Source organism: Hypanus sabinus, chromosome 3 (assembly GCF_030144855.1).
Source record: "Hypanus sabinus isolate sHypSab1 chromosome 3, sHypSab1.hap1, whole genome shotgun sequence".
Lineage (NCBI taxonomy): Eukaryota > Metazoa > Chordata > Chondrichthyes > Myliobatiformes > Dasyatidae > Hypanus > Hypanus sabinus.
The window spans coordinates 124,342,690-124,363,042 of record NC_082708.1 but is presented as its reverse complement, the minus strand read 5'-3'; the positions used below and the strand labels follow the sequence as shown (position 1 = coordinate 124,363,042).

The window sequence follows — 20,353 nt, the reverse complement described above, 5'->3', positions numbered from 1 at the left end:
GCACTGGAATTAACTTTAGAAGAAAAAGATGCTCAGAATTCCAAAGTGCTTTACAATCAATTAAGTGTTTCTAAGATTCAGTCATTGCTGTAATTTAAGAACTGTGACTTTAAAATTATAGTTCTCTTTCTCTTGTTTAAAACCTTTTATAACACTGTCCACCTTATTTCTGTAAACAGCACAATATATCCATTCCAACAACTACCCATTTCTTCAAATCAGACCTCTCTAGCAATCCTAATACCTCTTCCCATCTTTGGCAGCAGAGCTTCCAGCTATCTAGGTCCATACTCTGGAATCCACCCTTAACTCTTCCCCCTCATTTATCCTAAAACAGCATTGCAGCATTTTATCAGATTTCATCTTTGTAAAGACTTATGTTTAACTTCTGTTCAAGCAATTTTACAAATGCCACTTTGGTTGATCATCTCACCTTTGTTTTCAATTTATCAAAAGACAAATTTCCCAATGGATAACAACCATCCTACATATAACTAATAAGAAAGAATACGTATTATTGACACAGAAAATATCACCAACCTTAAAAAAGGGAACAGAAAGCTGATCAAATGAAGAGGAGCTCTCCTCACTGGTTGGGGTATCAAGGTCAAGAGGGCGATGCAGAGAAGATTTTGATGTTCTCTTGTTTGTTGGTTGTTTTACTGACCAGTTGGAGACCTGTAACTGTGTAAGGTAATTTAAGTAAGAAGCCATTACAATCTGTTGATGTGTTTGCTGTCTGTTATCTACAGACTTGTCACCTTCAACAGTATAAATATGGTCAGTTATCTCTTCTTCCCCTTCAAGAGCAGAAACAAAAGACGCCTGAGAGGCATGAGCTTTTATGGAATAGTTTTTCAGTTCCTGGTTATCTCCATTAACAGAACTAGTTAATGGTCCCTCCACACTATGATAAATTGTGCTCCTGCTGTAGTCTACTGCTTGGGTACGGCGTCTCTTCTTTCTTCCAGGATAAGTTCCTGGACCTTCATCGCTACTGACTGGATCAAAGTCTTCAGCAGCTGAATAGTATGCCTCGCTGTCAGCAACAGATATACTGGACTCAACTGATCGATACTGATGAAAGGTGTGAGAATCCGCTGAAGGAGTAAAGGGAAAGGATCCAAAGCTCCTCCTCTGACGAGGAGAATCCAAAACGTTTTCATCACTCCTTGACACTTCGCTGGTGAATTGTACACCCATCGTTGCAGGCTGCCGCTCACCAAAAATGGCTGCTGACAAACTCTTGGTACTTCCAAGTCGTGTAGAAGAAACAGAGGCCTGCCGTTTCAAAGGAGACTGGGCAAAAGATTTATCTTGAATATTGGGAGAAACAGGAGTGCTTCCTGAAACATCTGCTGGACCGCTAAAAAAAAGACACACGATGTGACCTTTTGTTAGAAGAAAGCATAAGCATTCATTCCTTGTCTCTTTTTATCAATTTTCCAGATAAATAAATACAAACAAGTAACCCAAGCAATAAAACCACAGCCACAATGCTTTAAATTTTCTTTTCTGTCGAACACCAAGAATCTTAAGCCCAGAGTGACATATCTGCAACCTGCTATAATCAGCAGCTTGCTTTACCAGAATTTACTACACTACCATTTAATTACCCATCATATAATGAAATGATGCACACGGTAAAATTGCTCTGCATTGAAAAAAATCAATGTAATAAATTTTCTTACTTTCCAATTGTTTCCTCTGTGCTTAAAACAGGAATATGCATCTGTATAACACTGTCATCAGCATTTGAGGAAGGACTGTTTTTTTCACTTGCCAACAGAGGGAGTGCGGCAGTAGAACTACTGTTTTCTTCTGACGAGGATGTTGAACTATGCGATCGTAAAGGCACCTGCAAGTTATTATGCTGGTTCTTTCTCTCTGAATCAGTTCCTAACGATCTGCAATCCCATTCTTTTCTTTTTACCCCATTTGTCTTACCTAAATAACAAAAACACAAGCACATTAATATAAATGATTTCCAATACTTTCACTTTGTCAGATATATGAATTTTAAATCATAAAGATGTGGCAAAATACACCTACATAAACCCATTATGCTGCCTCCAGAATGAGAGGGTGCAGCCTCAAAATTGAGGGGCTACCCTTTAGAACAGAGGTAAGGAAGAATTCTTTTAGCCAGAGTAGTAAATCCATGAAATATTCTGCCACAGACTGTGCTGGAGGCTAATTCTGTGCATATAATTAACGCAGGTGTTGATTGTTTCCTGACTGGTCAGGGCATTAAAGGATGGCAAAAGGCAAGTGTATGGGGTTGAGCGTGATCTGGGATCAGTCATATGGTGGAGTAGACTCGATGGGCTGAATGGCCTAATTCTGCTCCTATGTCTTATTACATTATTCTGCAGTTGTTTTCCTTCAAACCCTCAGACTAATTGAGACAGAAATTTCAGGTGGATGTTCTTGTAAATCACAAGAAATATTTAAAGTATATATACAAGACATTACCATCCACAGTCTTTGAAGTATCCTTAGATATTATCCATTCATTTGGCTGCAACAGTGACTGACCATAGAACATTTCTAATTCCGTGTTTATGGCAGAGTAGGCAGAACTTGTAGAAGGAGTCATTTCGTCCAGTTTAAAGAAATCAAGTCCTGAACATATGCCTGCATAGAACTTGCAACCTCCAAGGCAGCCACACTTATTCTTACTTCGTTTATTCTTAACATCATCATCTGGCCACAGAAACCACAACCTGCATGAAAAAAAATTGTATAATGTCAAAGAAACCTAACAATAACAAATCACTATAAGTTCACTTTGAAGCATCAAAATAGCTGCCAACTTCAACATACAGTTGCAAGAAAAAGTTTGTGAGTCTTTGCAATTACCTAGTTTTCTGCATTAATAACTCATAACATGTGGTCTGATCTTCATCCAAGTCACAATAATAGACAAACACAATCTGCCTAAGCTAACAACACATAAACTATTGTCCTTTTGATGTCTTTATTGAATATATTGTTTAATCATTCACAGTCCATGCTGGAGAAAGTATGTAAACCTTTACATTTAATAATTGCTAGAACTTCCTTTGCAGCAATAATCTCCACCAAATGTTTCCCGTAGCTGCTGATCCAACTTGCACAACGGCAAGGAGGAATTTTAGACCATTCCTCCAGTCAAAACTGTTTTAGTTCATCAAAATTTCAGGGATACCTTGTATGAACAGCCCACTTTAGGTCATGCCACATCATCTCAATCGGGTAACGCCTGGGCTCTGACTTGCCCATTCAAAAACAAATTTTCTTTTTTTTAAAAACCATTCTGTTGTTGATTTATTCTTGTGTTTTAGATCATTGTCTTGTTGCATCATCCAACTTCTATAAGCTTCAGGTGACAGATTGCAACCCTGGCATTTTCCTGTAAAATGTCTTGATACAATTTTGATTTCATTGTTCCCTCAATGACTGCAGGCTGTCCAAGCTCTGAGGCAGCAAAGCCGGCCAAAACCACGATGCGCCTTCCACCAGACTTCACAGCTGGGATGAGGTTGTGGTGTTAGTGTGCAGTGCCTCTTTTCATCCAAACATAGCAGTGTGAATTTCTGCCAAAACTTCAACTTTTATCTCATCTGTCCACCAAACACTGTCCCAGAAGTGTTGTGGAATATCCAGGTGCTTGTTTGCAAACTTGGGACGTGCAGCAATGTTTCTTTTCGAGAGCACTGGTTTCCCCCATGGTGTTCTTCCACAAACACTATTCTTGTTCAATGTTTTTGCTATCGTGGACAATTGAACAGAGACTTTAGCAAGTTCTAGTGGTTCCTGCAGGTATTTTGCTGTTACTCTTGGGTCCTTCTTCATCTCCTTCAGCAAAGCACATTCTGCTGCTGGTGCGATCTTTGCAGGATGCCCAATCTTAGAGAGAGTAGCAATAGCACTGAATTTCCTTCATTTGTAGACACTCTCTCTTATTTAGGACTTCAGAAATGTTTTTGTAGCCGTTTCCAGCTTCATCCATCTCTACAATTCTTCTTCTAAGGTCCTCTGAAAGTTGTTCTGATCAAGGCACGGTAGGGCAGGGCATCTCCACAAGCCACACCTCTAATCTCATCTCATTGATAGGAACACCTGACTCCAAATAACTTTTGTAGAAGGCATTACGCTGGAGGTTCACCTAATATTTTGAACCTAGACAGTGATTGTTTAAATAGTGTACTCGGTATTGATGAGAAGACCAGTTGTTTATTAGTTTAGGCAGAGATCACAAGAAATGCCACGCCACAAAGATAGTCATGCATCCAATGTGTGAAAAAGAAAATAACAATAAAAAAGCAAACAATCCACAGAACGTCATCCGCAAAGTCTCCAAAAGTAAGTCCACAGTTAAAGCCAGTTCAATGTTGCAGCTGATCCTGCAGCCTGATAGCTGCAAGCCACAGAGCCAGGCTCAGTGCTGAGGGAAGTGTCGATTACTGCTGCAGAGTCAGTTCAGTGCTGAGTTGAGTAAAGCTTCCTGCAGTAGTAAGCTGAACACCAGTTCATCCACACTCTTGACCTTGATGCCTTAAACTTTTTAATCTGGCTCAGTGTTTAAATCAGCCAAACATCAGTTCATTATCCACTCTCGGGCCCAGGTCCCACCCGCTTTAGTCTGACCCCAAGTCCTCTCCAGTGATGGTCGCCACAGCCATACCTGCATTCACAAGAATCTAGTTTGCTGAATACTCAATGATACCACAAAAATGCATGGTTACACAGATGGCTTAAAAACACACCTCCCAATGGGAAATTATAGGACTCAGGTTGCAGTGATCATACTCCCAAAAAAATATATTTAGTAGAATTGTTAGTAGCTTTGTTTGTCGCTTGCAAAGCATCACTGTGTCTCGCCAATGCCATCTTCACAGAATTTTATTTTGGGAATACACGAACACAGTGAATAACAGTGCCTTAACTATGATTATCATCAGTATGTACCATGCCATATTATGTGGGCAATCATGATCTTATGTCTATGACTGTTCCGGGCAAAGTTTTCTACAGAAATGGTTTGCCATTGCCTTCTTCTGGACAGTGTCTTTACAAGACAGGTAAACCCGGCAATTATTAACACTCTTCAGAGATTGCCTTCCTGGCATCAGTGGTCAGATAACCAGATGGGCATCAGAATTGTGATAAACAGGTTAAATTGGCACCAATCTGGACTTCCGGTAAGATGGCGATTGTTTGGTCGCTTCAAACTTTTGCTCCGTTATATTTCTTACCTTCGCACGATGTGTCTCCCTTTTTAAACCTTAGTTCGTTATTCTACTTGTTTTTTCTTATCTGCCTGCGAATACGTCTATCTTACAATGGCTACAAAAAATTCTAAATCTGGGAAAAAAGAAACTCCCACGTCTTTGTCTGCCGAGATTCTCTCTATCCTGGAACAGAATCGACAAGACATTTTAACTGATATCAAGACTGAATTTAGAGCCTCATTCAGTCAGCTGGAGTCAAAATTGGATCAGATTAACGCCAAAGTGGATGATCAAGCTGAACATTTATCTCGCATCGACCTAACCTCTGAAGATTTAAAACACCGTGTTCAGCATTTGGAAACTCTCTGTTCCAACTTAACGGAGCAAAACGCAAACTTATTTCCAAAATGGCGGATCACGAAAATTGGAGCAGGCACTACAATCTGCGAATTCTCGGTTTGCCAAAAGCCACTGAAACGGGTTCCCCCGTTGAATTTTTCTCTTCTTTTCTCTGTGAGATTTTCGGGAAAGAATTTCTCCCGACTCCACCTGAGCTAGAAAGAGCTCATAAAATTTATGTCCCTCGAGCTGTTTTGGGTTCCAGAGCACGACCAGTTATCCTTTGTTTCCATCGTTATCAGGTGAAAAATTGTTTGATTATGGAGGCACGCTGACTTTCCGAAATAATACCATTCGTATCGTGGAAGGCTATGCTCTCCAGGTTCTGAAGATGCGTGCCGAGTTCAAAGGCGCTATGAAAGAGCTCTTTAATCGTGGATTCAAACCTTCCCTTCGCAATCCTGCCGATGTTCAAATTATGCTTACTACTGGAGAATATAAGTGGTTTAAGTCAGTTAGAGAGGCTGAGATGTTTGTTGGAAATCTTCCAGCCATCTTGACTTCTTTGGACCCTGTTTGACTTTCTAAAATGGCTGATGAGTATTTCCTGAATTAAAGACTTTTTGCGAACTCAGACTCTATTTGAATAATTTAGTCCTTAACGACTGAGAACCTAAGGGTTTTAGTTGGTCTCTCCTTGGACTTGGTGTGATTTTTTAAAATAGATTATTTAAATTAATGTTTTCCTGTGGACTTAGATTTCATTTGTGTAATTTAGTTTACTTTTGAATAACTTTAACTATAGAGAACTACAAATGGTCCTAATATATTTGGAAGGCTTAGAGTTTTTTTATTGAAGGTCTCCCTGTCAATTTACTGTATAAGACCTGCCTTTTTTTTTTTTTAAAAACAACTGATATGTGCTCTCTTTAAATATAGAATTTCCCCCTTTTTCTTCCCCCTTTACCCTTTTTTTTCAATTTTTCATAGTTTCTCGCGGGTAGATTAGTTCTTGATTACTATTTTGTATTAAGTTTTATATTCTTTCTGATGAAGTTGTTCCTATTTTTAATTTTGATTTGTAGTGCATAAATTAAGTTAGTATCTGCTATATTATTTACACAGAGCTTATGTTAATGTTACTGAACTGGAAGTTGGTTTTTGGGGTGTCCTATTTTCTATAGAGCTCGCTGCTTTTTTGGGTAGCCATCTAGTTTTGGGTTGTGAGGGTGGGGTGGATTCTCCAGTACCAACATTATCTATTGTTTTTTTTGTTTTTCCTTGTTATCCAGGACATGTCTATGTCCTGATTTTATTGATTTATGTTTATATTTTTGCTTCCAAACTGTTATTGCAATGCTTGATCTTATATATGCCTACTGCCTTTTACGTCTTAACAATTGATAATGGTTAGTCCATTGAAATTTGTGAGCTGGAATGTAAAGGGATTGAATCATCCTGTTAAAAGAAGAAAGATCTTCTCCCATATTAAGCAACTTAAAGCTGATATTGCTTTCCTCCAAGAAACTCATATTCGTAGTTTCGATAATTCTCGGCTTATGTCAAAGTGGGTGGGTCAACATTTTCATTCATCCTTCCCGGCCAAAGCTGGGGTGGGGGATTTCCATTCTTATCAACTCAAATGTTCCTTTTGAACTCCATTGTAAGATATCTGACACAAATGGCCATTTTATTATTGTTTCTGGCAAATTATATAATACTAAGGTAGTACTAGCTAACCTGTATGCTCCCAATTCTGACAATGTTAATTTTTTTGAACGCTTTTTTTCCTCATTACCAGATCTGAACCTATATTCTCTTATATTGGCTGGCGACTTTAACTGCTGGTTAGACCCAACTTTGGATTGATCGTCCCGTTACTAGATTACCTACTAAATCTGCTTTAGCTATTCTCTCTTTTCTTTCTAACTATGATATCTCTGATATATAGCATTTCCTTCATCCTACTGAGAGAGATTATTCCTTTTTTTCACATGTTCATCATACCTTTACTAGAATTGACTATTTCTTAATTGATAATCAACTTATTTCATTTGTTCATTCTTGTGACTATCAGAGTATACTGATCTCTGATCATGCCCCAGTCACTTTGTCTCCAAATTTTCCTGGTCTCCCTCAAAGGAATAAACATTGGCACTTTAACCCAACTTTATTATCCGATGATGATCTTGTAAAATTTATTAAGGACCAGATAACTTTTTTCCTAAACACTAATACGTCATCTGAAATTTCATCCCAGATTGTCTGGGATGCTATGAAAGCATATTTGAGGCGCCAAATAATTTCATATACAGCAAATCTTAATAGAAAGTCCTGTTAAGAGCGATTAGACCTGATTAATCAGACTAAAGAATTAGATCAATTATATGCTCAGACTAAAAACCCTGAATTATATAAGAAGCGTGTAGAACTCCAAACTAAATGTGACCTTCTCTCTACTCAACCAGTTGAACGTCAACTTCTTGAAAGTAGGAGTTGCTTTTACATTCATGGTGATAAATCTGGCAAGTTTCTAGTTAATCAATTGAGACGTTCTAAAGCTAAACAACATATTACAAAGATCTGGAAGGAGAACGAGGATATTACATCAAATCACTCAGAAATTAATTACTTATTTAAGAATTTTTATTCTCGGCTTTATTCCTCAGAATCCCCGAATGAGAATATTTCTGTTGATCTTTTTTTAAATAGCTTGAATATTCCTTCAATTTCATCTGATTCTAAAGCAAAACTTAATGAGCCTATATCATTAGAAGAAGTATCTTTTGCAATCTCTGCACTGTCGTCAGGCAAATCTCCTGGTCCTGATGGGTTCCCCATAGAACTTTATTAATCATTCTCTTCACTTCTTTCACCTCAGTCACTCTCAGTACTATCTGATTCGTTTAATTATGGTAAATTGCCACCCTTATTTAATGAGGCATGTATTATTCTTTTATTTAAAAAGGGCAAAGATCCAACAGAGTACTCCTCTTACAGGCCGATTTCTTTGCTTAATGTTGATGTTAAAATTTCGGCCAAAGTTTTGGCTCATAGATTAGAAATTGCTATACCCTCTATTATTTCTGATGGTCAAACTGGTTTTATTAAAAATCGTCTTCCCTTTTTTAACATACGGCATTTATTTAATACTTTATACTCACCTTCAACCGGGACTCCTGAATGCGTTATCTCTCTCGATGCGGAGAAAGTGTTTGATCGTATAGAGTGGAACTACCACTTTGCGGTTTTAGAAAAATTTGACCTCAGTCAAAGTTTTATCTCTTGGATCAAATTACTATATCTATGTCCTACCACCTCTGTTTTGACTAATTCTCAGCAATCCCAGTTATTTAACCTTAAACGTCGCACCCATCAAGGATGCCCCTTAAGTCCCTTTCTTTTTGATTTGGCTGTAGAGCCTCTGGCGATTGCATTTCGAAGTTGTCCTGAATGTACAGGGATCTGGAGGGGGGGGGGGGGGGTGTTGAGCATAAAATTTCTCTTTATGCTGATGATCTATTACTTTTTCTTTCAAATCCGTCCACATCCTTACCTCCAATGTTTTCACGTCTTGATCAATTTAGCCAGTTCTCTGGCTATAAACTTAATTTACATAAGAGTGAACTTTTTCTAATTAATAAAGAAGCACAAGTATTAGTATTTCGTGACCTCCCCTTTAAAGTAGTTGATAATCAATTTACCTATCTTGGTATTATAGTTACAAGGAATTTTAAGGATCTTTTTCGTGAAAATTTTGCCAATCTTTTGTACTCTACAAAACAGAGTTTGTCACAATGGTCACCTTTATCTATGTCCTTGATAGGTCGTGTTAACGTTATTAAAATGTATGTTCTCCCTAAATTTTTATACTTATTTCAATCTATTCCAATTTTTATTTCTAAAACCTTTTTTGATTCCTTAGACTCTATTATTTTGTCCTATCTGTGGAAGGGTAAGTGTTCCAGAATTAACAAAACCTACCTTCAAAAATCTAAAAAAGAGGGCGGCATGGCCTTACCTAATTTCTGTCTATACTACTGGGCAGCTAACATTCGTTGTCTTATCTTCTGGTCCTTTTTCCATAGCCAGTCTGACCGTCCTAAATGGGTAGCAATGGAGCTGAATTCCACTAAGGATCTATCTATCTCTGCACTTCCTGGATCTGCACCCCCTAGTAGTTTGCCTAGACTAATTGTTAATCCTCTTGTTAGACGCACTCTGCGAATATGGGCCCAGTTTAGGAAATCTTATGGTTTCTATGGTTTTTCCCTTTCTAGTCCTATTTTACATAATCATCTTTTTCTACCTTCTATGCATGATTCAACGTTTTATGATTGGTATAGAAAGGGCATTAGGTATTTTGAAGATCTTTTCACTGATAATCGCTTCGCATCTTTTCAACAGTTCTCTGCTAAATTTAATCTACCTAATGCCCATTTCTTTAGATATCTCCAAATTAGACACTTCATTAATCCTTTATTACCCAACCTCCCTGAGATACCCAAGAAAAATGCTATGGACTTGTTTCTTTCTATTAATCCATTGTGTAAAGGTTTAATATCTTTTATTTGTGATAAATTAGTATCCTTATGGCACGCCCCTTTGGATAAAATCAGAATGGCTTGGGAGCATGACTTAAATATCCCTTTATCTGATGAGGTTTCGGACTCGACTCTCAAGTCAGTTAACTCAACTTCTCTTTGTGCTCGCCACTGTCTTTTACAGTTTAAGATTGTTCATAGGGCTCATATGTCCAAATCTAAATTATCTCGATTTTATCCTAATATTAGTCCTCTTTGTGATAAATGCAAAAGTGGCGAGGCTTCTCTCATTCATATGTACTGGACTTGTCCTAGTCTAGAGAAATTTTGGAGGGATCTTTTCTTAACTTTATCCTGTATTCTGAATTGCCACTTAGAACCTAACCCTTTAATTGCTCTTTTTGGTTTCTTGGCTGAGACAGATATACGTTTGAGTTTGACTAAACGTCGAATATTATCTTTTGCTTCTCTCCTGGCTAGATGTCTAATTCTTCTTAGATGGAGAGATGTTGCCCCACCCACGCACGCTCAATGGCTTAACGATATTATGTCCTGTTTAGATCTAGAAAAAATTCATTACTCAATTCTTAATTCGGACATAAAGTTTTATAAGGTCTGGGGACCTTTTATTGAGTATTTTCATAACTTTCCTTTTGACTAAGTTTCTTTTTCAGTCCCTTGCTTTCAGCTTTTTTTTTGGTAGTAGGCATTATTATCTTCTGTTTTTAATTGTATTTACAGTTTTGGGGGTTTGAATGTTCTGATTTATATTTCCTACATTTTGCTCTGGTTGGTCTGGAGTTTTTTTTTCTTGCAAGGGTGGGGGTGGATACTAACTTTACACGACTTCATTTGGATGCTTTTTCAATTATTATACACCATATTATATTACCATTGTATGTTTATCTTGCATTGTATTAATTTCCTATTTCGTTCTTGGGGTTTTTTTTTGTAGTGTTGTAGAAAATGCATTAAAAAATCAATAAAAAAATTGGCACTGATCTGACTTACAGGCTCATAAATATATTGGCAGATATATTTACAGGAATGTAACTAGGTAACACAGCAAACATTTATTCCAATTTATTTCACAGTTACAATTATCACACAGCATGGCACATTTCTTTTATGATCCTGTAGCGATGTGCTACACACAGTGCTGAAATAATGACACGCAGTCGGTAAGGCATTTCGAAACTAGTTTATTCAAACTTCACGTCGCTGGCATTTAATCCTAGCGCCTGTCCTCTCCGGGCGGAAGTGATGTCAGAGGTGCATTACAGAAGTCTCTCCCCGTGCGCTGGCTATTTGTGAGCCGGTTCACCTGCGCAGAAAGTGGGTCACCACATAACCCACACCCACCCCACCCCCAGAACCAGCGATACACCCCCTAATGTCCACAGTCTGGATCAGCCTCTGTTTGGGAGGTCTGCCTCTGCGCCGCAGTGCCTGAACCTCGACTGGCTGCACCAAGTTCACATGGGCTGATTTGAGTTGGTCCACCATGAAAACCTCCTCTTTCCCCCCAATGTCCAGAACGTACGTGGACCCGTTGTTGTTGTTCACCTTGAATGGCCCCTCGTACAGCCACTGTAGCGGTGCCCGGTGTCCACTCCTTCGTACAAACACAAACTTACAGTTCTGCAGGTCTTTGGGTACATGGGTGGGGGCTGTCCGTGCTGTGAAGTCGGTACGGGGGCCAGGTTGCCGAGTGTTTCATGGACTGCTGGGGGTTCTTCCTCTTGCCCCCTTGGGGCTGATATGGACTCTCCTGGGACGGCCAGGGGTGCACCATACACCAACTCAGCCGACGAGGTGTGCAGATCCTCTTTGGGCGCTGTGCGAATTCCAAGCAGGACCCAGGGAAGCTTGTCCACCCAGTTAGGTCCTCTCAGGCGGGCCACGAGAGCCGACTTCAAGTGACGGTAGAAACGCTCCACTAGTCCGTTCGACTGTGGGTGGTAGGCAGTAGTGTGGTGTAACTGTGTTCCCAACAGGCTGGCCACAGCCGACCATAGGCTGGAGGTGAACTGGGCGCCTCTGTCGGAGGTAATGTGGGCCGGTACCCCGAAACATGCTACCCAAGTTGCAATCAGTGCTCGGGCGCAGGAATCAGCAGATGTGTCGGTGAGTGGGACCGCCTCTGACCACCTCGTAAACCGGTCTACCATAGTTAGGAGGTACCGCGCTCCTTGGGACACTGGTAGGGGGCCCACGATATCCACATGAATGTGGTCGAACCTCCGGTGGGTGGGTTCGAACTGCTGCGGCGGGGCTTTAGTGTGCCGCTGCATCTTGGCTGTTTGGCACTGCGCGCACGTTCTGGCCCATTCACTGACCTGCTTGCGAAGTCCGTGCCACGCAAACTTGCTGGAGACCAGCCGGACGGTTGGCCTGATAGATGGGTGCGCCAAACCGTGTATGGAGTCGAAAACTCGCCGCCTCCACGCTGCTGGGACGATGGGGTGAGGTTGGCCGGTAGCCATGTCGCACAGGAGGGTCCTCTCACCTGGGCCTACAAGAAAGTCCTGCAGCTGCAAACCCAAGACTGCGGTCCTGTAGCTGGGCATCTCGTCATATGCCTGCTGCGCCTCCGCCAGTGCTGCATAGTCCACCCCCCAGGGACAGGGCCCGGACAGCTGCGTCCACCACAACGTTGTCCTTTCACAAGACATGCTGGATGTTCGTCCTGTACTCAAGAGATGTAGGACAGATGTCGCTGCTGGTGAGCCGACCAGGGATCGGACACCTTCATGAATGCAAAGGTCAATGGTTTGTGGTCCGTGAACACGGTGAACACCCTCCCTTCTAAGAAGTATCTGAAATGCCGGATTGCCAGATACAGTACCAACAGCTCCCGGTCGAAAGCACTGTACTTGAGGTCGGGTGGTCGTACGTGCTTGCTGAAGAACGCCATGGGTTGCCAGCACCCCTCGATGAGCTGCTCCAGCACCCCACCGACTGCTGTGTCGGATGCGTCCACCGTGAGGGCAGTCAGAACATCCATTCTGGGGTGCACCAGCATCGCGGCATCTGCCAAGGCTTCCTTGGTTTTAACGAAAGTGACCGCGGCCTCCTCGTTCCAAGTAATGTCCTTGCCTTTACCAGACATCAGGGTGTATAAAGGGCGCATGATACGGGCTGCTGAGGGGAGGAAACGGTGGTAGAAGTTCACCGTACCAATGAACTCCTGCAGGCCTTTGACCGTGTTGGGCCAGGCAAAGTGGCGGATCGCGTCTACCTTGGCGGGCAGAGGTGTTGCCCTGTCTTTGGTAATCCTGTGGCCCAGGAAGTCGATGGTATCGAGACCAAACTGGCATTTGGCCGGATTGATCGTGAGGCCGAAATCACTCAGGCGGGAGTAGACCTGGCGGAGGTGGGACAGATGCTCCTGGCTACTACTGCTGGCTATAAGGATGTTGTCCAAATAGATGAACGCAAAGTCCAGCTCGCGTCCCACCACATCCATTAGCCACTGGAACGTCTGTGCAGCATTCTTCAGGCCGAACGGCGTTCAGAGGAACTTGAACAGGCCAAACGGGGTGATGAGTGCCGTTTTGGGGATGTCTTCAGGGTACACTGGGACTTGATGGCATCCCCGGACAAGGTCTACTTTGATAAAAAGATTCTTACCCCATGCAGGTTTGCTGCAAAGTCCTGTATGTGCGGCACGGGGTAGCAGTCTGGAGTTGTAGCCTCGTTCAGTCTGCGGTAGTCGCCGCATGGTCTCCAACCCCCGGCTGCTTTGGGCACCACTTGCGGGGGGGAGGCCCATGGGCTGTCGGGCCTCCGTACGATCCCCAATTCCTCCATCCTCTTGAACTCCTCCTTCGCTAGGCGGAGCTTTTCCGGGGGGAGACATGCGCGGGTGTGGAGGGGTGGTCCCTGGGTCGGGATGTGGTACTGTACCCCGTGTCTGGGCATGGCTGCCGTGAACTGCGGTGCCAGAATTGATGGAAAGTCCACCAGGATTCTGGTGAATTCGTTGACCGACAGCGTGATGGAGTCCAGGTGTGGGGCCGGCAATTTGGCTTCACCCAGGGAGAACGTCTGGAAAGTCTCAGCATGTACCAGTCTTTTCCCTTGCATGTCGACCAGCAGGCTGTGAGCTTGCAAGAAGTCCACCCCCAGGAGTGGTTGGGCCACCACGGCCAGTGTGAAGTCCCACGTGAACCAGCTGGCACCGAACTGCAGCTGCACTGTGCAGGTGCCATAGGTTCCTATCGTGCTGCCGTTTGCAGCCCTCAGGGTGGGTCCTGGCTTCCTGTTGCGGGTGTCATACCCCGTCGGGGACAAGACGCTGATTTCCGTTCCGGTGTCGACCAAGAAGTGGCGTTCCGACTGTTTGTCCCAGACGTACAAGAGGCTGTCCTGGTGGCCAACCGCCATAGTCATTAGCAGCAGCTGGCCCTGGCCCTTGCAGGGCGGGAGACAACGGCGGGCTTTTGTGCCCCACCGCTGGTGGTAGAAACACCACTGTTCACTGTCCTCCTCACTCCTGCCTCTGTGTTGTGTGTGCCCCACTGCCGGGCCTGGTCCGGTCCGCTGTTGGGTGCGTGGCCTGGTAATCTGACCAACGGACACCACGCTCTCCCTCTTGGCTTTCCACAGCACGTCTGCCCGGGTCGCCACCTTCCGGGGGTTCCTGAAATCTGCGTCGGCCAGCAGCAGATGTACATCCTCAGGCAGTTGCTCTAGGAATGCTTGCTCGAAAATGAGGCAGGGCTTGTGTCCGTCAGCCAGGGCCAGCATCTCCCTCATCGATGCTGACGGCAGTCTGTCTCCCAAACCATCCAGGTGAAGCAGGTGGGCACCCCGCTCACACCGTGAGAGGACAAAGGTTCCAATGAGCAGCACTTTGAATGCTTCATATTTGCCTTCTTCTGGGGGCGACTGTATGAAATCTTCAACCTGGGCGACCGTCTCCTGGTCAAGGGCGCTCACCACGTGGTAGTAAGGTGTGGAATCAGAGGATATCTGCCAAATCTGGAACTGGGCTTCCGCTTAGTTAAACCACACGCATGGTCGCAGCATCCAGAAAGTCGGCAGTTTTAGCGAAACTGCATGAACGTATGAAGAGTCGGTCATCTTTGGTCCAAATCCCGTTTGGACCGTTGGGGTTACCAATGCTACACACAGCGCTGAAATAATGACACGCAGTCGGTAAGTCGTTTGGAGACTAGTTTATTCAAACTTCACAGCGCTGCCATTTACTCCCAAACGCCCGCCCTCTCCAGGCGGAAATGACATCAGAAGTGCATTACCAAAGTCTCTCCCCGCACGCTGGCTATCTGTGAGCTGGTTCGCCTGCGCAGAAAGTGGGTCGCCACAATCCCATACTTTTACAGCTATATAGGTACACACAAAATTGTGCTTTTCTGTCTTTCAGTAGTCTCCATTATCCTACAATATTATCTTAAATTGTTAATCTGCTGCTAACACAAAGAAATTTTTGACAAGATTATCAAATAAACTTCACTTTCAATACTGTACTCAAGTCAGAATGCATATTATTTACTTGGTGACTAAATCATGCTAATGCAACATAACTACGTATATAGCATTTCAGATGGTAATTAATCCAAGTTAAACTGCAGTCTTTTACTCTAAACCGGGTTTATTCCTTGAACCTCCCACTTCCACACAGTCAATGCAACATTCCTAACAAGGGTTTGGATAGTTTAGCTCAAACTTGACATCAGTCACTTATATACTAGTTTCTCACCACGTTCAATGCTTTTTAAAGTCATTTTTGGAAATAGGATAGGATATCCTCTCAAATATAAACTCATAGAAAGAAAATGACATTTTGCTTAACATGTAATTACTTTTCTCACGAGGACAAAGAGAATTATTTTGTTTTCCCACATTAAAGGAATATTAAGACTCTAGAAGTCGATATACACATTTTACCAATTATAAATTAGATTAAAATACTTACAGAAAGAGTAGTATCATAAGCCACAGATCTTATCTATTCTAACATGATTTCCTGAAACTGCCTTCCAATGGATTTTTAAAAATGCATTCTTCCTAATGGGGCAACATGGTAATATAGTGGTTAGCACCACACTATTACAGTGCCAATAATCCAGGTGCACTCCCTGCCACTGTTCGTAAGGAGTATGTATGTTCTCCCCATGACCTCATGGGTCTCCTCTGGATGCTCCGGTCTCCCCCAAAATTGCAAAACCTTAAGGGTTAGTAAATTAATTGATCACATGGGTGAGATTAGGCAGCACAAAGTCAATGGACCGAAAGGGCCTGTTACAGAGCTGTGTCACTAATTACATATAAAACAATTAAAGTAATTATTCTGTCACTGCTCATTGCAAGATATTATGTCAAGTGACATCACTAATTCCTAAAGTTGAAATATCAGTTAGAAAAACTGGAACAATGGGCATTTGATTTAGACATAAATTTGTGGTCATCTTTTCAAACTGGGAGCTTAAAATCACATCTTCTATACACAAATATAATTGTATAGTACCTTTTAGTTCTGTTATCATGTGTTTCCAAGAATTGCCTCTGCACTTCATGCTTTGCAGGATGATCCGCAGCCAAAGCTACATCAGCAGTGATTAATCCAAAATTTACTGAACCAGCTTCTAGCCAATATGATCGACGGAGTACTGCAGATTGAACTCCAAGCCTACTGTTTTCCAATTGTTCAATGTATTGCTTCAACTGAACATCCTGCATGACAGCACTTACACCTTCTCCAACTGCTTGGTTATGAAGATTACAAGTAGCAATGCGAATTGCACCTATCTAGAATACAAGAGTTGGAAATTAATAATATCTGGGCAAGTACCATGTTATGTAGTACTATGATTAAATTAGAATGAAAAAGCCTTTACTTTTCTATATGTGGGTCACATATAAACAAACAAGTATTGTTTATAGATGTTTAAAAAGCTAGCATTTTATCATGTACAGTTGCAAGAAAAAGTTTGCAAACTCTTTACAATTACCTGGTTTTCTGCATTAATTACTTATAAATTGTGGTCTGATCTTCATCCAAGTCACAATAATATACAAATACAATCTGCCTAAACTAACAACATACAAACATTTGTACTTTTTATGTCTGTATTGAACATATTGCTTTATCATTCATAGTCCATGCAGGAAAAAGTATGCGAACCCTTGCATTTAATAATTGGTAGAACTTCTTTTAGCAGTAGTAACCTCCACCAAATGTTTCCTGTAGCTGCTGATTAGACTTGAACAATGGCAAGGAGGAATTTTAGACCATTCCTTCAGACAAAACTGCTTCAGCTCATCAATATTCCTGGGAGACCTTGCCTGAACAACCCACATCAGGTCATGCCACAGCATCTTAATTGGGTTACAGTCTGGACTCTGACTTGGCCAAATTTTCTTCTTTTTAAACCATCTGCTGTTGACTTACTCTTGTGTTTCAGATCATTGTCTTGTTGCATCATCCAACATCTATCAAGCTTCAGGTGACGAACTGCTACCCTGACATCCTTCTGCAAAAAGTCTTGCTACAATTTTGAACTCATTGTTCATTCAATGATTGCAAGCTGTCCAGGCTGAGGCATCAAAACAGCCCCAAACCACGATGCTCCTTCCTCACGGTTAGGTTGAGGGTTTAGTGCTGGTGTGCAGTGCACTTTTTCCTCCAAACATAGAAATGTGCACTTTGGCCAAAACATTTAACTTTTGTCTCATCTATCCATAGAACATTGTCCCAGAAGCATTGTGAAACATCCAGGTGGTCTTTTGAAAACTTCAGACATGCAGCAGTGGTTTCCTCCATGCTTTCCTTCAATAAACACAATTTTTGTTCAGTATATTTCTTAGTAGACACATTTCAGAGACTTTAGCAAGTTCTAGATTTTAAAAGATCTTTTGCCGATACCCTTGGATTTGTTTTCACCTTTGCAGGACACCCACTCCTAGGGAGATTAGGAACAGTACTCAATTTCTCTTGCTGTGGATTGATGAACACTCAGGTCTTCAGAAATGCTTTTGTAGCCTTTTCCAGTTTCATGCATCTCTTCAATTCTCCTTCTAAGGTCCTCTGACAGTTGTTTTGATTGAGGTATGGTGCAGATAAACAGACCTTTCTTGAGAAAAGCAGGCTCTGTCAGTAACCTGACTTTGTGTGTTTTTTTATAGGGCAGGGAACCTCTATATCCCACAGCTCCAATCTCATCTCATTGATTGGATCACCTGACTCCAAATAGCTTTTGTAGAAGGCATTACCCTAGAGGTCCACATACTTTTTTGAACCTAGTGATTGTTTAAATGGTGCATTCCATACTGACAAGAAGTACAATTGTTTGTGTGTTATTAGTTTAGGCAGATTGTGTTTATAACTATTATTATGACTTGGGTAAAGATCAGACCACATTTTATGAGTAATTAATACAGAAAACCAGGTAATTGCAAAGGGTTCACAAATTTTTTTCTTGCAATTATATGTTCTCTGTAGTAACCATGGAAAAAAAGAAAAATGATCTGGGCACTTTTAACGGAAATTGCAAGATCACAGCACAAAATCTCATTTGCAGTAACATCAGAACTTTCTATGATCCTCTGAACGCTTTTAAGTCCAACCTGAAAATTAGCTTGAAGCCATCAGCTTAACTTTATACAATATCATACTTTTCTAACTAGATTTACAAAGTTGGGTTTGGCAGACCAAAGAATCGACAGCCATTGGGAAAGATAAGTCTCCAGGCCTTCAGCATGGTCTTGAGAATGTTACTCCCGCACTGATCATCATTTTACCTGTAGATATCTCTACTGTTCAATGCTATATTATTTGGAAACTAACTTATCTTAGTGTCATTTTTTTTCTCTTTAACTTTCCTTTTCCTTCCACCCTCTCCCATTTTAATCACCTATTCATCTCTCTTCATTCCTCATGCTCCTTCTACTCTCCTATCTTCCAATTTTTCTCCTTCAGAGCATAATCCTTTCCCATCTGCTTTCTTTTCCTCACTCCAAACAGCTCTATGCTCCTACAGTTCCACATTTCTAATTCACAAATAGTGCACAATTTCTACATCAAGTCAGAAAAACAAACACAAAAGATAGAACACTCTAAAAGGAGTAAATTCTGAATTCATCCTGACCCTAAATTATATAAAACTGTAAAACAAAAATATACAATATTAAACATTTTATTTCATAAATACAACCTGTAAATGAACATTAAACACTAACAAATGGCACTAAGATAATTGTAGTGACAACTAATTTTTACTCTTGTGTAGGAAAGGAAATAACACTGGTCACAGATTATCAAGTCTAAACTGTCAACTAACCTTTTATTAAATCCTTGCATGTAAGGTCAGGTATTGGCTGTTCTAGGCAAGTGTCCCAAATTTTCAGAAAGATTGATGAGTGAACATTGGAGAACGTGATTGGTCTAACAAAGACTTTTTAAATAGTATTTTTATACATTGCTTCCACCAAGAGGGAAGCACTTATTATCACTTTTCAGCTGAGGCAAAATAGATTTAACAGGGTTGGAGAAGCAGACTACATCATATGCGACAGCATCAGTATATTTTCCTGCAATGCTATGTCCAAGAACCAACAAACAAGCAAAACCAATGAACAGTTAATTAACAGATTTATTTAACAAACTAATGGTACATGAAGATTTACTTAATAACAATCATAATATAATTGACTTCAATGTAAGTTTTAAAAGGGAGAAACAATTGTAAAGATTAGGGAAACCCGGCAACTATAAAATGAGGTGAGAACACTGAAGGAAGCTAACAAAAGAAATGACTAAAAACGGATGTAATATGATGTACAAGCAATCTGTAACCTTGAAGAGCAAGAGCTTGATTTGACAAGAAGTCATAAATTGACAAAAGAAGTGACACAGAAAAGCACTAAAACAAGAAAACACAAAGCTATCACAGATTTGACTGCTGAAAGAAAATCAAAGAATGATTAAAAGTGACAAAATAGATAATAAAAGCCACAGAGAGAGGTAGAGGGAAAGAGAGGCTCTTAAGGAAATGCATTACATTAAAACATGCTACAAATATACCAGGTAAAAGAGCATTAACAGCAGCAACATAAGCTGATTACAATTAAATTCCAAATAAAAATAATTAAATACTAGTTCTATTACTTTGCTTCAGTGTTTGTAAAAGGAAGAGATCTGTTGGATATCCTGACAAAATTAATATTAGTTCAAGGCTGGAGTCACATCAAGAACTGTGTAAATAGAACAGTTTAAATGGAAAAATAATA

General features: G+C 41.1%; 1 protein-coding gene across 1 annotated transcript in view; it reads right to left on the bottom strand.

Moving 5' to 3' along the window:
- Positions 1-20,353, bottom strand: part of kiaa1109 (KIAA1109 ortholog) — a 418,633-nt gene that overhangs the window by 221,507 nt on the left and 176,773 nt on the right. The window contains exons 26-29 of the mRNA XM_059965080.1: positions 16,593-16,873; positions 2,476-2,726; positions 1,692-1,947; positions 541-1,366 (exon numbers count right to left, since the gene is read on the bottom strand). Of these exons, the coding sequence (XP_059821063.1) occupies positions 541-1,366; positions 1,692-1,947; positions 2,476-2,726; positions 16,593-16,873 (1,614 nt within the window). The remainder of the gene's footprint in view (positions 1-540; positions 1,367-1,691; positions 1,948-2,475; positions 2,727-16,592; positions 16,874-20,353) is intronic.